We start from the raw sequence: 13,110 nt of genomic DNA, 5'->3' as shown, positions 1-13,110 counted from the left end.
CCTATAACCTAAACCTTAACCTATAACCTAAAGCCTAAACCCAAACCTAAACCCGATCCCGAACCCTATTTCCTAAACCTAAACCTTAACCTATTCTCAATTCCCTAAAGCTATAATCTAAACTTAAACCTAAACCTAAACCTATAACCTAAACCTATAACCTAAACCTAAACCTAAAACCTAATCCTAAACCTAAAACCTAAACGTATTCTCAAATCCCTAAACCTATAACCTATAACCTAAACCCAAACCTAAACCTATAACCTTAACTTAAACCTATAACCTAAACCTAAACCTAACCTATAACCTAAACCTTAACCTATAACCTAAAACCTAAACGCAAACCTAAACCCGATCCCAAACCCGAACCCAAAATCCTACACCTAAACCTTAACCTATTCTCAATTACCTAAAGCTATAACCTATAACCTAAACCTTAACCTATTCTCAATTACCTAAAGCTATAACCTATAACCTAAACCTAAACCTATAACCTAAACCTAAAACCTAAGCCTAAACCTTAAAAATGTATAACCTAAACCCAAACCTAAATCTATAACCTTAACCTTAACCTAAACCTATAACCAAAACCTAAACCTAAACCTTAACTTATTCTCAATTCCCTAAAGCTATAACCTATAACCTAAACCTATAACCTAAATCTATAACCTTAACCTAAACCTAAAACCTAAATGTATTCTCAAATCCCTAAACCTAAACCTATACCTAATCCTAATCTCAACTCCTTAACTTGAAAACCCAAACCTAAACCCGAACCCGAACCCGAACCTGATTTCCTAAACCTAAACCTTAACCTATTCTCAATTCCCTAAACCTTAACCTATAACCTAACCTAAACCTAAACCTAGAACCTACAATTATAACCTAAACCCAAACCTATAACCTAAACCTGTAACCTTAACCTAAACCTAAACCTAAAACCTAAATGTATTCTCAAATCCCTAAACCTAAACCTAAACCTAAACCTATAACCTACAACATTAACATAAACTTATAACCTAAACCTATAACCTACAACATTAACATAAACTTATAACCTAAACCTATAACCTACAACATTAACCTAAACCTATTCTCAAATCCCAAAACCTATAACCTAAACCTAAACCTAAACCTATAACCTATAACCTAAACACAATTCCCTAAACCTTAACCTATAACCTAACCTAAACCTAAACCTATAACCTACACTTATAACCTAAACCTAAACCTAAACCTAAACCTGTAACCTTAACCTAAACGTAAAACCTAAAGCTAAACCTAAAACGTAAATGTATTCTTAGATCCCTAAACCTATAAGCTACAACATTAACATAAACTTATAACCTACAACATTAACCTAAACCTATACTTATAACCTAAACCTATTCTCAAATCCCAAAACCTATAACCTAAACATAAACCTTAACCTATAACATATAACCTATAACCTATAACATAAACTCAATTCCCTAAACCTTAACCTATAACCTAACCTGAACCTAAACCTATAACCTACACTTATAACCTAAACCTAAACCTATAACCTAAAATCTAAATGTATTCTCAAATCCTTAAACCTAAACCTACACCTAATCCTAATCTCAACTCCTTAACCTAAACCTAAACTTGAAAACCCAAACCTAAACCTGATCCCGAACCCGAACCCGATTTCCTAAACTGAAGCCTTAACCTATTCTCAATTCCCTAAAGCTATAACCTATAACCTAAACCTAAATTAACCTATAACCTAAACCTATAATCTTAACATAAACCTAAAACCTAAACCCAAACCTAAAACCTAAATGTATTCTTAGATCCCTAAACCTAAACCTACACCTAATCCTAATCTCAACTCCTTAACCTAAACCTAAACTTGAAAACCCAAACCTAAACCCGAACCCGAACCCGATTTCCTAAACCTAAACCTTAACCTATTCTCAATTCCCTAAACCTTAACTTATAACATAACTTAAACCGAAACCTTTAACCTAAAACCTAAACCTAAACCTAAAACCTAAATGTATTCTCAAATCACTAAACTTAAACCTACACCTAATCCTAATCTCAACTCCCTAACCTAAACCTAAACCTAAACTTGAAAACCCAAACCTAAACCCGATCCCGAACCCGAACCAGATTGATGTAATAATGTAGCCCAATCACATGGCAACAAACAAGAAAATCTTACTTTTTGGCAAGCATACTCAAACTCAAGCAGCACAATGCATCTATTTCCATCTCCATTATCTCTTATAGCATAGATTATTTGAGATTTGGATTTATCTCAATTTTGGAGTCATGTCCTAACACATTATGATAATATTAATAGACAAGGTAGATTTGTCACCAACATTATTCCAAGAACTATATAACTTCTCCTTATAGGAAGTTGGGTAGGGCACATGCAGCTTGAATCCATCAAAGGAGATAAGGATCGCCTCTCTTATATTTTCTCTCTTTTCATTTATTTTTTTCCCATAAGATTGTTTATTTCGTAGTGTCTGCTCACATACAACATTTTATCATATTAATATAATTATAAGTGGCCTAATCTCACCTTTCTAAAAACAACTAATAATAATTTCTACCTGATGAGAAATCACTAAGTACCATTAGGCTCAACCCGAAAAGATAAATCAGCATTTTCTTTCTTTCTTTCTTTTTCTTTTAACACACACTCACACACCAGAGTCGCTTACAGCCACAATAGGTACTTGAACTCGTGACCTTGTATTGAAACTATTTTGAATCTACCATGAAGGCATGAGTAAGGACCTAGGTGTGTGTGCACAGTCGGCGATGTGTTCACCACACTGAATTTTGTGAGCCCCACCAGGAAATAGGCTATGAATTACTTTTTCTATTTTTATTTATGATGTTAAACTTATATGTATTTATGCGTGGATGAATGTGATATGGATAAGATTGTTTGTGTTTAGATGGATGTAGTTTACGTTTGGATGAATGTAGTTTATGTTTGGATGAATTTACGTAGTTTGGGTTTAGATGGATGTAGTTTATGTTTGGATGCATGTAGTTTATGTTTGGATGAATTTACGTAGTTTGGGTTTAGATGGATGCGAATGTGAATATGATGAAATATATTATATAACAGGTGTATACCAGGAAGAATATGATAAAATATATTGTGACAGGTGTATATTAGGAATTTTGAGCTAGAATATTGGAAAAAAAAAACAGAGAGAGAGAGAGAGAGAGAGAGAGACTTTTACCTACGAAATATTTCGTAGGTAAAAGAATCATCCAAATTTTTTACCTATGAAAATTTTCATAGGTAAAAGTATCGTGAAATATTTTTAAAAAATCGTTTTTTACTTATTTTTTGTAAATATTTTTACTTACGAAAATTTCCGTAGGTAAAAGTTTTTTACTTATTTTTTTCCGACGAAACAATATGTTGGTAAAAGTTTTTTAATATTTTTACTTACGAAAAAATTCACCGGTAAAAGTTTTTAATTGATTTTTTACTGACGAAAATATTTGTAGGTAAAAGTTTTGTAAATATTTTTTCATAGGTAAAAGTTTTTTACTTATTTTTTTCGACGAAAAAATTTATTGGTAAAAATTTTGTAATATTTTTAACTACAAAAAAAATGTCGGGAAAAGTTTTTTTTTAATTTTTTACCAACGAAAAAATTCGTTGATAAAAGTCATACCTTTGCCGACGAAATAATTTTTCGTCGGTAAAAACCTTTACCCTCGGACTTTTACCAACGAACATTTTCATCGGTAAAACTTTTTACCTACGAAAAATCGACTTTTAGCGACGAAAATTTTCATCGGTAAAAGTGGCTTTTTTTTTAGTATGAGCGAATTGTGTCGAGATTAACGGACCCAGTCCGTCCGATGGTCAAGTATAAATACAAGGAAAACTCCATTGTTACAAGTACGCAACATCTTGTACTCTCCCTCTACTCTTCAATTTAGACCCAGATTCCCTTGACCTGACTTAGGCATCGGAGGATCCTCTGCTTAGACCAGGGTCTCCTTTGCTCATTGCAAGTGTGCAGGTCCAAGAGGCTGAAGCAATTCGAAGTTCGCGAGTCGGAGCGGGGAGTCGTCTAGATTTGTCATCAACACCGTCCATCTATTACACCAGCTCATCTATTGATGGACCACACCACAGAAAACTGTGGAGATAATGACGTCCCACTGTTAAGACCTTCCTAAGGCCCACAGTTATGCTGTCCCACTTTTAAAACCTTCCTAAGGCCCACAGTTATGTTTATTTTTCATACAACCAGTTTATAAGGTCACACAAACATGGATGGTAAAACACAAAATATCAGCTTAATTCAAAGGTTCTATGACCCTATAATTATTCAATGGTAGGCATCCAATTCCTACTGTATTATGAGATGTGGTCTACTTGTGCTTTAGATATGTTTTAATTTTAGAATTATGAGCCGGAAAAATGGATGGACGGCGTGGATGAGACACATAGATCAGATCAAAGTGGGCGCCAAAAAGATTACTCAGTACGTAAGTAACCAATCCGCGTCCGTAGGAAGATAGATAAGTGAGATCCTGAAGAATGGGGAAGAGGATCGCGTACTAACTGGGTATGCTTACGTTCTAGTGAGTAAACTTCTGTGAAGCTCACTGTGAAAATGTATGTGCCTTATCCACCCCGTCCATCCTTTTTTCCATATCATTGTAGTCTATAATCCTAAACTTGAATCATATCCAAAGCAGAAGTGGACCACACCACAAGAAACAGTGGGAATAATGATGTCTACCGTTGAAACCTTCCTAGGGCCCACAGTTACGTTTATTTGTCAGTGGACCTGTTCATAAGATAACACTTGATGAAGTGAAAACACAAATATCAGGTTGATCCAAAATTTACGTGACCCCGAAAAGTTTTCAACGGTCAGCGTTCAATTCACATTGTTTCTTATATTGGGGTCCACTTGAGCTTTGGATATGCTTCAATATTGAGCTTATGCTCGAAATTATATGGTAAAATGGATGGACGACGTGGATAAAAGACATAAATCACGGTGGGCCCCACAGAGTTTACTCAGTACGGTTAGCGTACCAAGTTACTGGGTGGGCAATCCGCTACCGAAGAATGGTAGAACCCTTCTTCCATGATACACATGGAAAGGTGCTCAATTATTTATCAATTTGGTCCATCCATATCCAATGGGCCTTATCTACTAAAGGATCCGATCCATCGATTTGTAATGATAGGAGATGAAAATGGTCTGTGGTGAGATAGTCGGTTAAATGGAAGAAACGTGATGCATGTCACGTAAGCCATCCATACTAGGGAGGAGTAGCTGGATGGACCCGATCGATGAAATACGCTGCCACGTGTACTCTTTGAAAGATAGTTGTGCCGTGTTTCGGTTCTTCGCGCTCTACTGTATCATCTCCCAAGTGTAAATGTCGGCTCTGGAGCTCTTGATTGTTCTTTTCGTGCGTTCCTTTGAAACGAATGGTTCAAAGGGAAAATCCCTCGTCATGTTATAAATAGCTTTAAATAATATTTATTCCGAGCCTGCTAGGGTCGCACGGGTGGATAGTGCTAAACTCTGCTGTCAGACACGTGTATAACCGTGCGAGACATCTAGAACGGTAATCAGGTGGACCAACCATGGGTCCCTGCCCCCATGGACATTCATGTAAGAAAATTAACGGTTAAGATTATTCACGGTCCACGTTCAACTTAAAATATACCCACAAATCCCTAATGATTAGAGCAGCCTAATTTCTAGGGCAGAGAGAATACACACGTGAGGTAGGGGAACGGATTGGGTACTCCCCCTGACACCAGCCCCGTGGCTGGTGGTCGGTGCTATGTCGGCCCCACCATGATGTATGTGTTTCATCCATTCCATTCATCCATTTTTAAAGATAATTTTAGGACTCTATCTAAAAAATTAGAGGGATATAAATCTCATTTGGACCACACCACAGGAAAAAATATATATATATATTGATTGGATATCCACCATTCAAATGATCCGAAGGCCCAGTGTACTGTTTATTTGACATCCAATCTGTTGACTAGGTCATACAGACCCAGATGAAGGGAAAATAAATAAATATCAGCTTGATCCAAAACTTTTATGGGCCCCAAAAATTTTTTAATGGACGAAACTCATTTAACACTGTTTCCTATAATGTGGTCCACTTGAGATTGGGATATATCTAATTTTTGGTTTACTATCATAAAATTATCTAGAAAAATAGATGGACCGCATGGATGAAACACATACATCATGGTGGAGCCCACGGAGCACCGACCACCAGCCATTGGCTGGTGGCAGGTGGAGTAGCCAATCCGTTTCCGTAAGGTAGGGAGTTTGATGAACGTCCTAGACCGCACACACGTGAGCCAAAGGAGCATAGGCTGGCGCAAGTAGGGTTGGAAATTTTTATTATTATGAGAGAGGGGCAGTCATGTCACGACATGCTCATGTGATACACACGTGTTGCCTTTCGCGACTCCCATGCGGGAATTTCCCTCCATATTCATCGCTTGCCACGTCATATATCCGACGGGTAGCTGCCGGATTTCATTCCTCTCTCACTCTCGCTCTCTCATATTTCTCGCCGTTAATCTCTCCACCATCTTTCCATGCTCGTTCTCTGATAATATCTCTCTCTCTCTCTCTCTCAAACGGGGAGAACCTGCGTGAAAGGGAAATCGCGAAGAAAGTGTCAGAAGAAAACGAAAGAGATTGAAAAAGCAGAAGTCCCTCTCTCAGAGATAAAGGTGAAAGTCGTTTGCAATCGAAGATCGTCCAAAAGCTATTAAAAAAAGAGAAAAAGAGAGAATAGAAAAAGGCGAATGTAGAAATCGAGAAGAGAAGACGAGATAAAACCCTTCTCGGATCGCTTCCTTTTTCTCCTTTTTAGGCAGCATTTCTCTTCGATTTCTTTAATCGAATAGAGAAACGAAGATCTGCTCTTGGGAACGCGATTCCTCGTAGAAAGGGAGGCTGATTTCACGAGATCCGATTCAAACCCAGCGGTAATATTCTCGCTAACTCAATCTCGTCTCTCTCTCTCTCTCTCTCTCTCTCTCTCTCTCCCACCCAGTGGAAGTCGTTGTCGGAAACTGACTTCTCCGGTGACATTTCCGGAAGTGGATTTGTCATTCAGATCTCGGACGGATCTCAACTTCAAATTCGTTTTACTTTGTTAAAAATCCGTTCAGATCCGTCGGATCTTTTCTTGTTTCCCGTATTGTCCGTTTCTCTCTCTCTCTCTCTCTCTCTCTCTCTCTCTCTCTCTTTAATTTACAACTCATTCTTTCTTTATTTTTCCTAATCATCGTTCGAAATAGATAGAGAGGAAAGTAAAAGGCCCACCTGTTTCTCAGAAATTACGACGTTGCCATTGCAGCCGCTATAGTTGCCCGCTGTCGTTGTTGTCCAACACTCGAACTCTCTCTCTCTTTCACAGGTACGCAATCTCTTCTCTTCATGGATTATGTCCTTTTATTCTCCTTTTTTTCCCCATGAAATGTATATAAAATGCCATATCTTTTAACAAAAATTACGCCTCTGCCACCGCCTTCAGCTTCTCCTTCTCTGCCATTATAATCTCCATCGATTTTTCTTCAATCCTTAGGAATATATCACTTCTCTCTACCACGTAAAATAACAATGACATTAGAAAAGTCCATATCCTTTGTAAAAATAACCATCATTCCACTGCCGAGGTGTCTTCTTGTTCTTGCTAGCGTTACGTATACATATCCATACATCTCTCTCTACAAAAAAAAAAAAAAAAACCCTAGAAATGAAAATTAAAAGCACACGTTTTTACAAGATATTACATTTCTACCTCGTCAGCGATTTTAAGTTTGCATTTCATACATCCTTTTCACAAGACCACACCCACACACACACACACACAAATAATAATAATAATAATAATCTCACACACTTTGAAAGTTTTACGTGTTTGCCACTTTTTTTATAATCTCTTATGCCTCTGGAGAAAAACCGAATTTCAAGTGTTCGTCATCGTATTTACTGGATGAATCTACACAACACCCAGTAAAAGGCCCACCTCGTCTATAAAAATTACGACTCTGCCACTTCCTGAAATTTCTTTTCTCATGGTAGAGAGAAAAAGATAAAGATCCCTGAATATCATCATATTTTCCTCTTGCAGTTGGAACTGCACTGCACCCCTCTGGCCCACCAATTCAAACAAAACCCAGAAGAAAAACGAAACCCTTCTATTCCGCAAGTAATTTCTCTCTGCCACAAGCGAATGGCGTCGTCGTCGAATTCACCTTGCGCTGCTTGCAAGTTCCTCCGCCGCAAGTGCATCCCAGAGTGCGTATTTGCACCCTACTTCCCACCGGACCAGCCCCAGAAATTTGCCAATGTACACAAGGTGTTCGGTGCCAGCAATGTTACCAAGCTCCTCAACGAGCTCCACCCACACCAGCGTGAGGATGCTGTGAATTCACTCGCGTATGAGGCTGACATGCGCCTTCGCGACCCTGTTTATGGCTGCGTTGGTGTCATCTCCCTGCTGCAGCACCAGCTGAGGCAGCTGCAAATGGACCTCAGTTGCGCGAAATCAGAGCTGTCCAAGTACCAGAACGTTGGCATCGCAGGGCATGGCCTTATTGCCGCCGCCGCTGCTGCCAATACCCAGATGGGTATTGGGCTCGGCCGTGACCAGTTCTTTGCTCGGGAGCAGCAGATGATGATGCGGAATTATGACTCGGAGATGGCAAGGCTGGGCGTTAATGGTGCATATGATGCGAGCCTTCTGGCCATGAACGTGTCTGCGAGCATCGGGCCGTTGGGTCAGTTCCCTCAGCCACGGGCTGGTGGCGATGAACGCCGGACCATCGGGCCCTCTTAGGACTAGTGATGAATGGATCTTATACTCAGCTTAACTTCATCACAGGTATACTTCTATTGAAGATTTCATTTCCTTTACGAATTTAGATTTTGTGGAAGAATTCATGGTGTAGAAACGATGAAACCTTATAACAGAAAAACACCACAAAACTGAAATAGGGTTTCACATAGAAACAATATATGCAATTTTGTAGTAAGTACACGGGACATTAAAAAAATAAAAATAAAAATAAAAATCCTCTTCATTCGAAAATGAGACTTGCAGTCCAAATATATATTTTTTTTTAAAAGAAAGATATAATATTGATTTTCCATTCAAGGTATAGGAAATTCATTAGAGACAAACATAAATAAATAAAAGCATTCGGAATATCATACTGAAAAATAATTGTTAGAACTTTTTTTTTTTGGGGGATATTTTTAAAAGATATTTAAATTTATAATATTTTACTCATTATTTAAATTGCAAATCGGGGCACACCCACCGTGGTGTGCATATGCAAACCAACCCGCTCCCCATGTTCACCCCATAATGAAAATTGGAAATCCCAAAAATCAGGCCCATGAAATTACCTAATGGGCCGTGTAGTTTTTGGATGGTTGCCCATTGTTTTCTATGGTTGGGACTACCTAATGACTTGATTACCCTGTTTTTTTTTCCAAATCCAGTTGTGTTATTTTAGAGCAGCCCCTACTCGACAGATTTGATGACATGCACACACCACAGGTTGGGCCCCACACGCAGGTAAGTGGACGGAACTATCATCTACAGCAGTTGTCGTGAATCGGCCTCGATTCATTATCTTTGTAAATCAATTGTGGAGAAATTACTCTATTTAATACAACATATTATAAGATATTGTCTTGCCCTAACTTGTTTTCATAAACTTCCAGCTTATGCTTTCAAAAGAAATGCTACGAATGCGCTATCAGCATTAATTTCATTAGAAGTTTAGCTGTAGAGATCTCACACTCACACACGTAAAAGATATAAATTATAAAACAATGGACTCCAAGTATCATATTCATGAAATGTTCTAGAAAATATGGTGAAACATTATAAAAAGAAGAAAATGTAAGTGAAATTTATGATAATAGAGACAAGTACATAACAGAATTTGATATTTTTACTAAAATTTTAAGATAGAGAAGTGTACTCTTAATTTACAGAAATTTTTTTTAATTGATAGGTGAGAAGAATTTATAGGAAATTTGAAATTTTATGAAAATTCATAAATGGCAAATATATATATATATATATATATATATATATATATATATATATATATATATATATATATATATATATATATATATATATAAAATAAATCTTATAAAGTACTTTTTAGATGTTTTGTGACGCATGTGGGGCCTTGCCCATCCACACACAGGCACAGATATGCATATAAGGAACATATGTGCAAGTTCCGGGCTTTCCATCTGTTTGGAAACAATGCTGTGATCTTCTGCCCTTAAAACCATGCTGTTTCGCTCCTTAGGTGGGCTGCAATGTGCAAAGTAAACCGACTATTAAAATGATTTCTTTTTCTGGCTTTCCATTTTGGTCTGGAATGCTCCGGCCCACCAGAAGTGTGAAATGGCCTGACTTTCAGGCCAGAAGATATAAAAAGTGTCGCCCACCTGATGGAGAGATCTGATGAAGAACAGGAGTACCATATTTGCACGTGTGGATGGGCAGGGCTCTAGTAGTCTAAAACAGAAGATATTACAAAAATAAATGAAATACACGGAAAGTACTTTTGATTTTGATTGAAAATACAAAGAATCAGTCCATTTACCTTACCCGTTTGGCCGGTCGGATTGGAAGGGACTTGCTGGTATTGGAAGGGATTGTAAGTTAAATCCCGGGATTGGCCGGACGTGCCAAACGATCTGATCCCAATCCCATGGATCTTAAGACAATCCACTGACAACACCATCATTACCTTTAAATCCCATCCAATCCACCCTAATCCGTTCAAATTTGCTGGGGGCGTGTTTGGTTTGAGGGATTGGAAGGGATGGGAACGTTTAATCCCAGGATTGGCCGGGCGTGCCAAACAGACTGGATATAGCAATCAGGTATATAGCAATCCCATGGATCTCAAGACAATCCACTGACAACACCATCATTACCGAGAAATCCATGCCATCCACCCTAATACCATTCGATCCCTTCCAATCCACCCGGCCAAACGGGCCCTAAGTGATGTTCTTTGCATTTGGTTTTTTCACAGTTTTTTTTCCCCTTCTTGAAAAGCTCAGGTAGATATTTCTAATGCGTTTGGAGATCTTCTCATCATTTCTTCGTGGCTATTTACACTATGCTTTTGCAGTCTTGTTAAAGACTTTTGCAACCCATACACGCGACCTATCCACACCCTCCTTTCGAAGAACACGTGCCAACATCCCATGCGTGTGGGATATCTGAGTCAGTGCATAAGGTGGTCCCCATCTCGAAAGATAATGGACGATTTACAAGAGAAAAATGAAGAAAACTCGTGAATGGTCCACATTAAACTCACATTTAAGGTATGGCCATTTTCATGGCCAGGCCCACCTTACGGACTGCTAGGGTGTCCTACACAAACTCCAAGCTGGCGCGTGTAGTGCCTGTAAAGTCGTGTGTGGAGAGTTCCAAAGTTGGCATACAAGATTGCGTTTTGGAGTGTGGTGGTATGTGTGGGACTAGCAACCATCGTTGTTATGATGGGAAATCTGTCTTAGATTTGTTGGTCCATTTAGAGAATGTTGGGAAAGCTGAGGAACTAGGGTTAGGGTTTTATTGCCTTGAACGACAGTGAGGCTCCAAAATTAGGGTTTTTTCAAATGTTACAAATGATTGCACACTAAATGCAAGAAAAAGGTACAGTGCATATTGATGGGCCTTTCAATTCTTTTTGGGGTTTGATTATAAACATCATATGAGGGCGCTTTTGTGCTATCCAGCGTACATTAGCAAAAACCCTTAAGCTTCTGGTATTCAAAGTTCAAACGTCGTAATCTTCTTCCAGTGGATGTTTTTACCAAAAGAGGTATACTAGAAATCCTAACCTTAGGATATCTTTTCTGCGAGTGCCTTAAACTGGGACCCATGATCCTGTTTATCCATATCATTGATATGAATATCCCATTCTGGATGGTCCAGATACGCGTTGGATCCTCCCGTTTGAGAGATTTTTAGTGGGACACACTTTTACAAAACTGAAAACCATTAAGTTTCCTGCCATTGATATGATGGCCCCACCATGGAAAGACCGATAATGACCCAAAAACTTTTCAAATTCGAGGATTTCACCGTTATTGTGTTATCTACCGGCCCAACGGATAGGATCGTCCCATCTTGGAAGTTCCTTTGTTTCTTGATATACATGGTTTGGATCTCGGCATCATATGCCCTACATGAACGAACAGGCGCATCAGGAGACTATTCCTTGGTGGTGCAATCGGGACTTTACAATTCCTCTTTGCATAATTCCATTTTAATCACTTGTATTTTTTTGGCAATGCAGGATTAGGAGGATGGAGTTTTTCCAACGGATAAAAAGCGAGAGAAAGCTCGATTTTGTTCAAATCATGAAAGTGAAAACAAGATAGAATTTTATTTCCATTTTATTGTTTCTAATTAGTGTAGCCTTTTATTATTCTATAGACATTTTGTATTTTCTAGTGTGCATTGTAGCTCATGGCAAGAAATGCTTGTTTTATAGCTGTGTGGGTCCTTCTAAATTGCACTGTGGGTCAGTTGGACTCGTGTTGCTTACCCACTTGACTTTCAAGGCTTCTTATCCATTTTCCCTTACACTTAATAAGACGTTTATCTTCTAGGTGTCTGTCAGCTAATGATCAACACATTCAAGGTTGGGCAGCAGTTCTAGACCGTCTCTATTAAGTCTATCATGTCGATCGTGTCCATTAATGGCTGATAATTGGACCTAGTGGTGATCCTAATTGTGTGATTTTTCACGCACGTTCTCATTTTCATTATTCAAATTAAGGCGGCTGTTGTGTGCCTGCAGTGGGCTAGCCATTCAGTGTAATTTTCAATTGTGGGCCGTCGAAAGGTAGGGCTTGTGAATGGACGGTCTAGCTTACTGACCCCACATGCAACATGTTAGATTTATGGGACAGGTGCCTATTGCTGATCTAGCTAGCATGAAACCCCATCTATCTTCATTAGCAATAACTTAGAAAATTTGCCTCTTTCAAATTGTAGAATATGTTTCTTAATCCAAATTTGAGT

At 38.4% G+C, this 13,110-nt stretch overlaps 1 protein-coding gene across 2 annotated transcripts; it reads left to right on the top strand.

Annotated features, from left to right (window-relative positions):
- Nucleotides 1–6,441: 6,441 nt before the first annotated feature.
- On the top strand, nucleotides 6,442–12,694 carry LOC131246041 (protein ASYMMETRIC LEAVES 2). Of its 2 annotated transcripts, none has more exons than XM_058245909.1 (3): nucleotides 6,442–7,009; nucleotides 8,161–8,913; nucleotides 9,537–9,873. In XM_058245909.1, exon 2 carries the CDS (start codon nucleotides 8,263–8,265, stop codon nucleotides 8,866–8,868), a length of 606 nt encoding a protein of 201 aa, XP_058101892.1. In that variant the 5' UTR covers nucleotides 6,442–7,009; nucleotides 8,161–8,262; the 3' UTR covers nucleotides 8,869–8,913; nucleotides 9,537–9,873. The 2 variants fall into 2 exon arrangements, with proteins under 2 accessions (XP_058101892.1, XP_058101891.1); XM_058245908.1 differs by lacking the exon at nucleotides 9,537–9,873 and adding an exon at nucleotides 12,380–12,694 and having other exon boundaries at nucleotides 6,445–7,009.
- Nucleotides 12,695–13,110: the final 416 nt, after the last annotated feature.

The sequence above is a fragment of the Magnolia sinica genome, chromosome 5, assembly GCF_029962835.1.
Source record: "Magnolia sinica isolate HGM2019 chromosome 5, MsV1, whole genome shotgun sequence".
In the NCBI taxonomy this organism is placed as follows: domain Eukaryota; kingdom Viridiplantae; phylum Streptophyta; class Magnoliopsida; order Magnoliales; family Magnoliaceae; genus Magnolia; species Magnolia sinica.
Note: the sequence above shows the minus strand (reverse complement) of the source record. Positions and strands in the feature narration are given on the sequence as shown.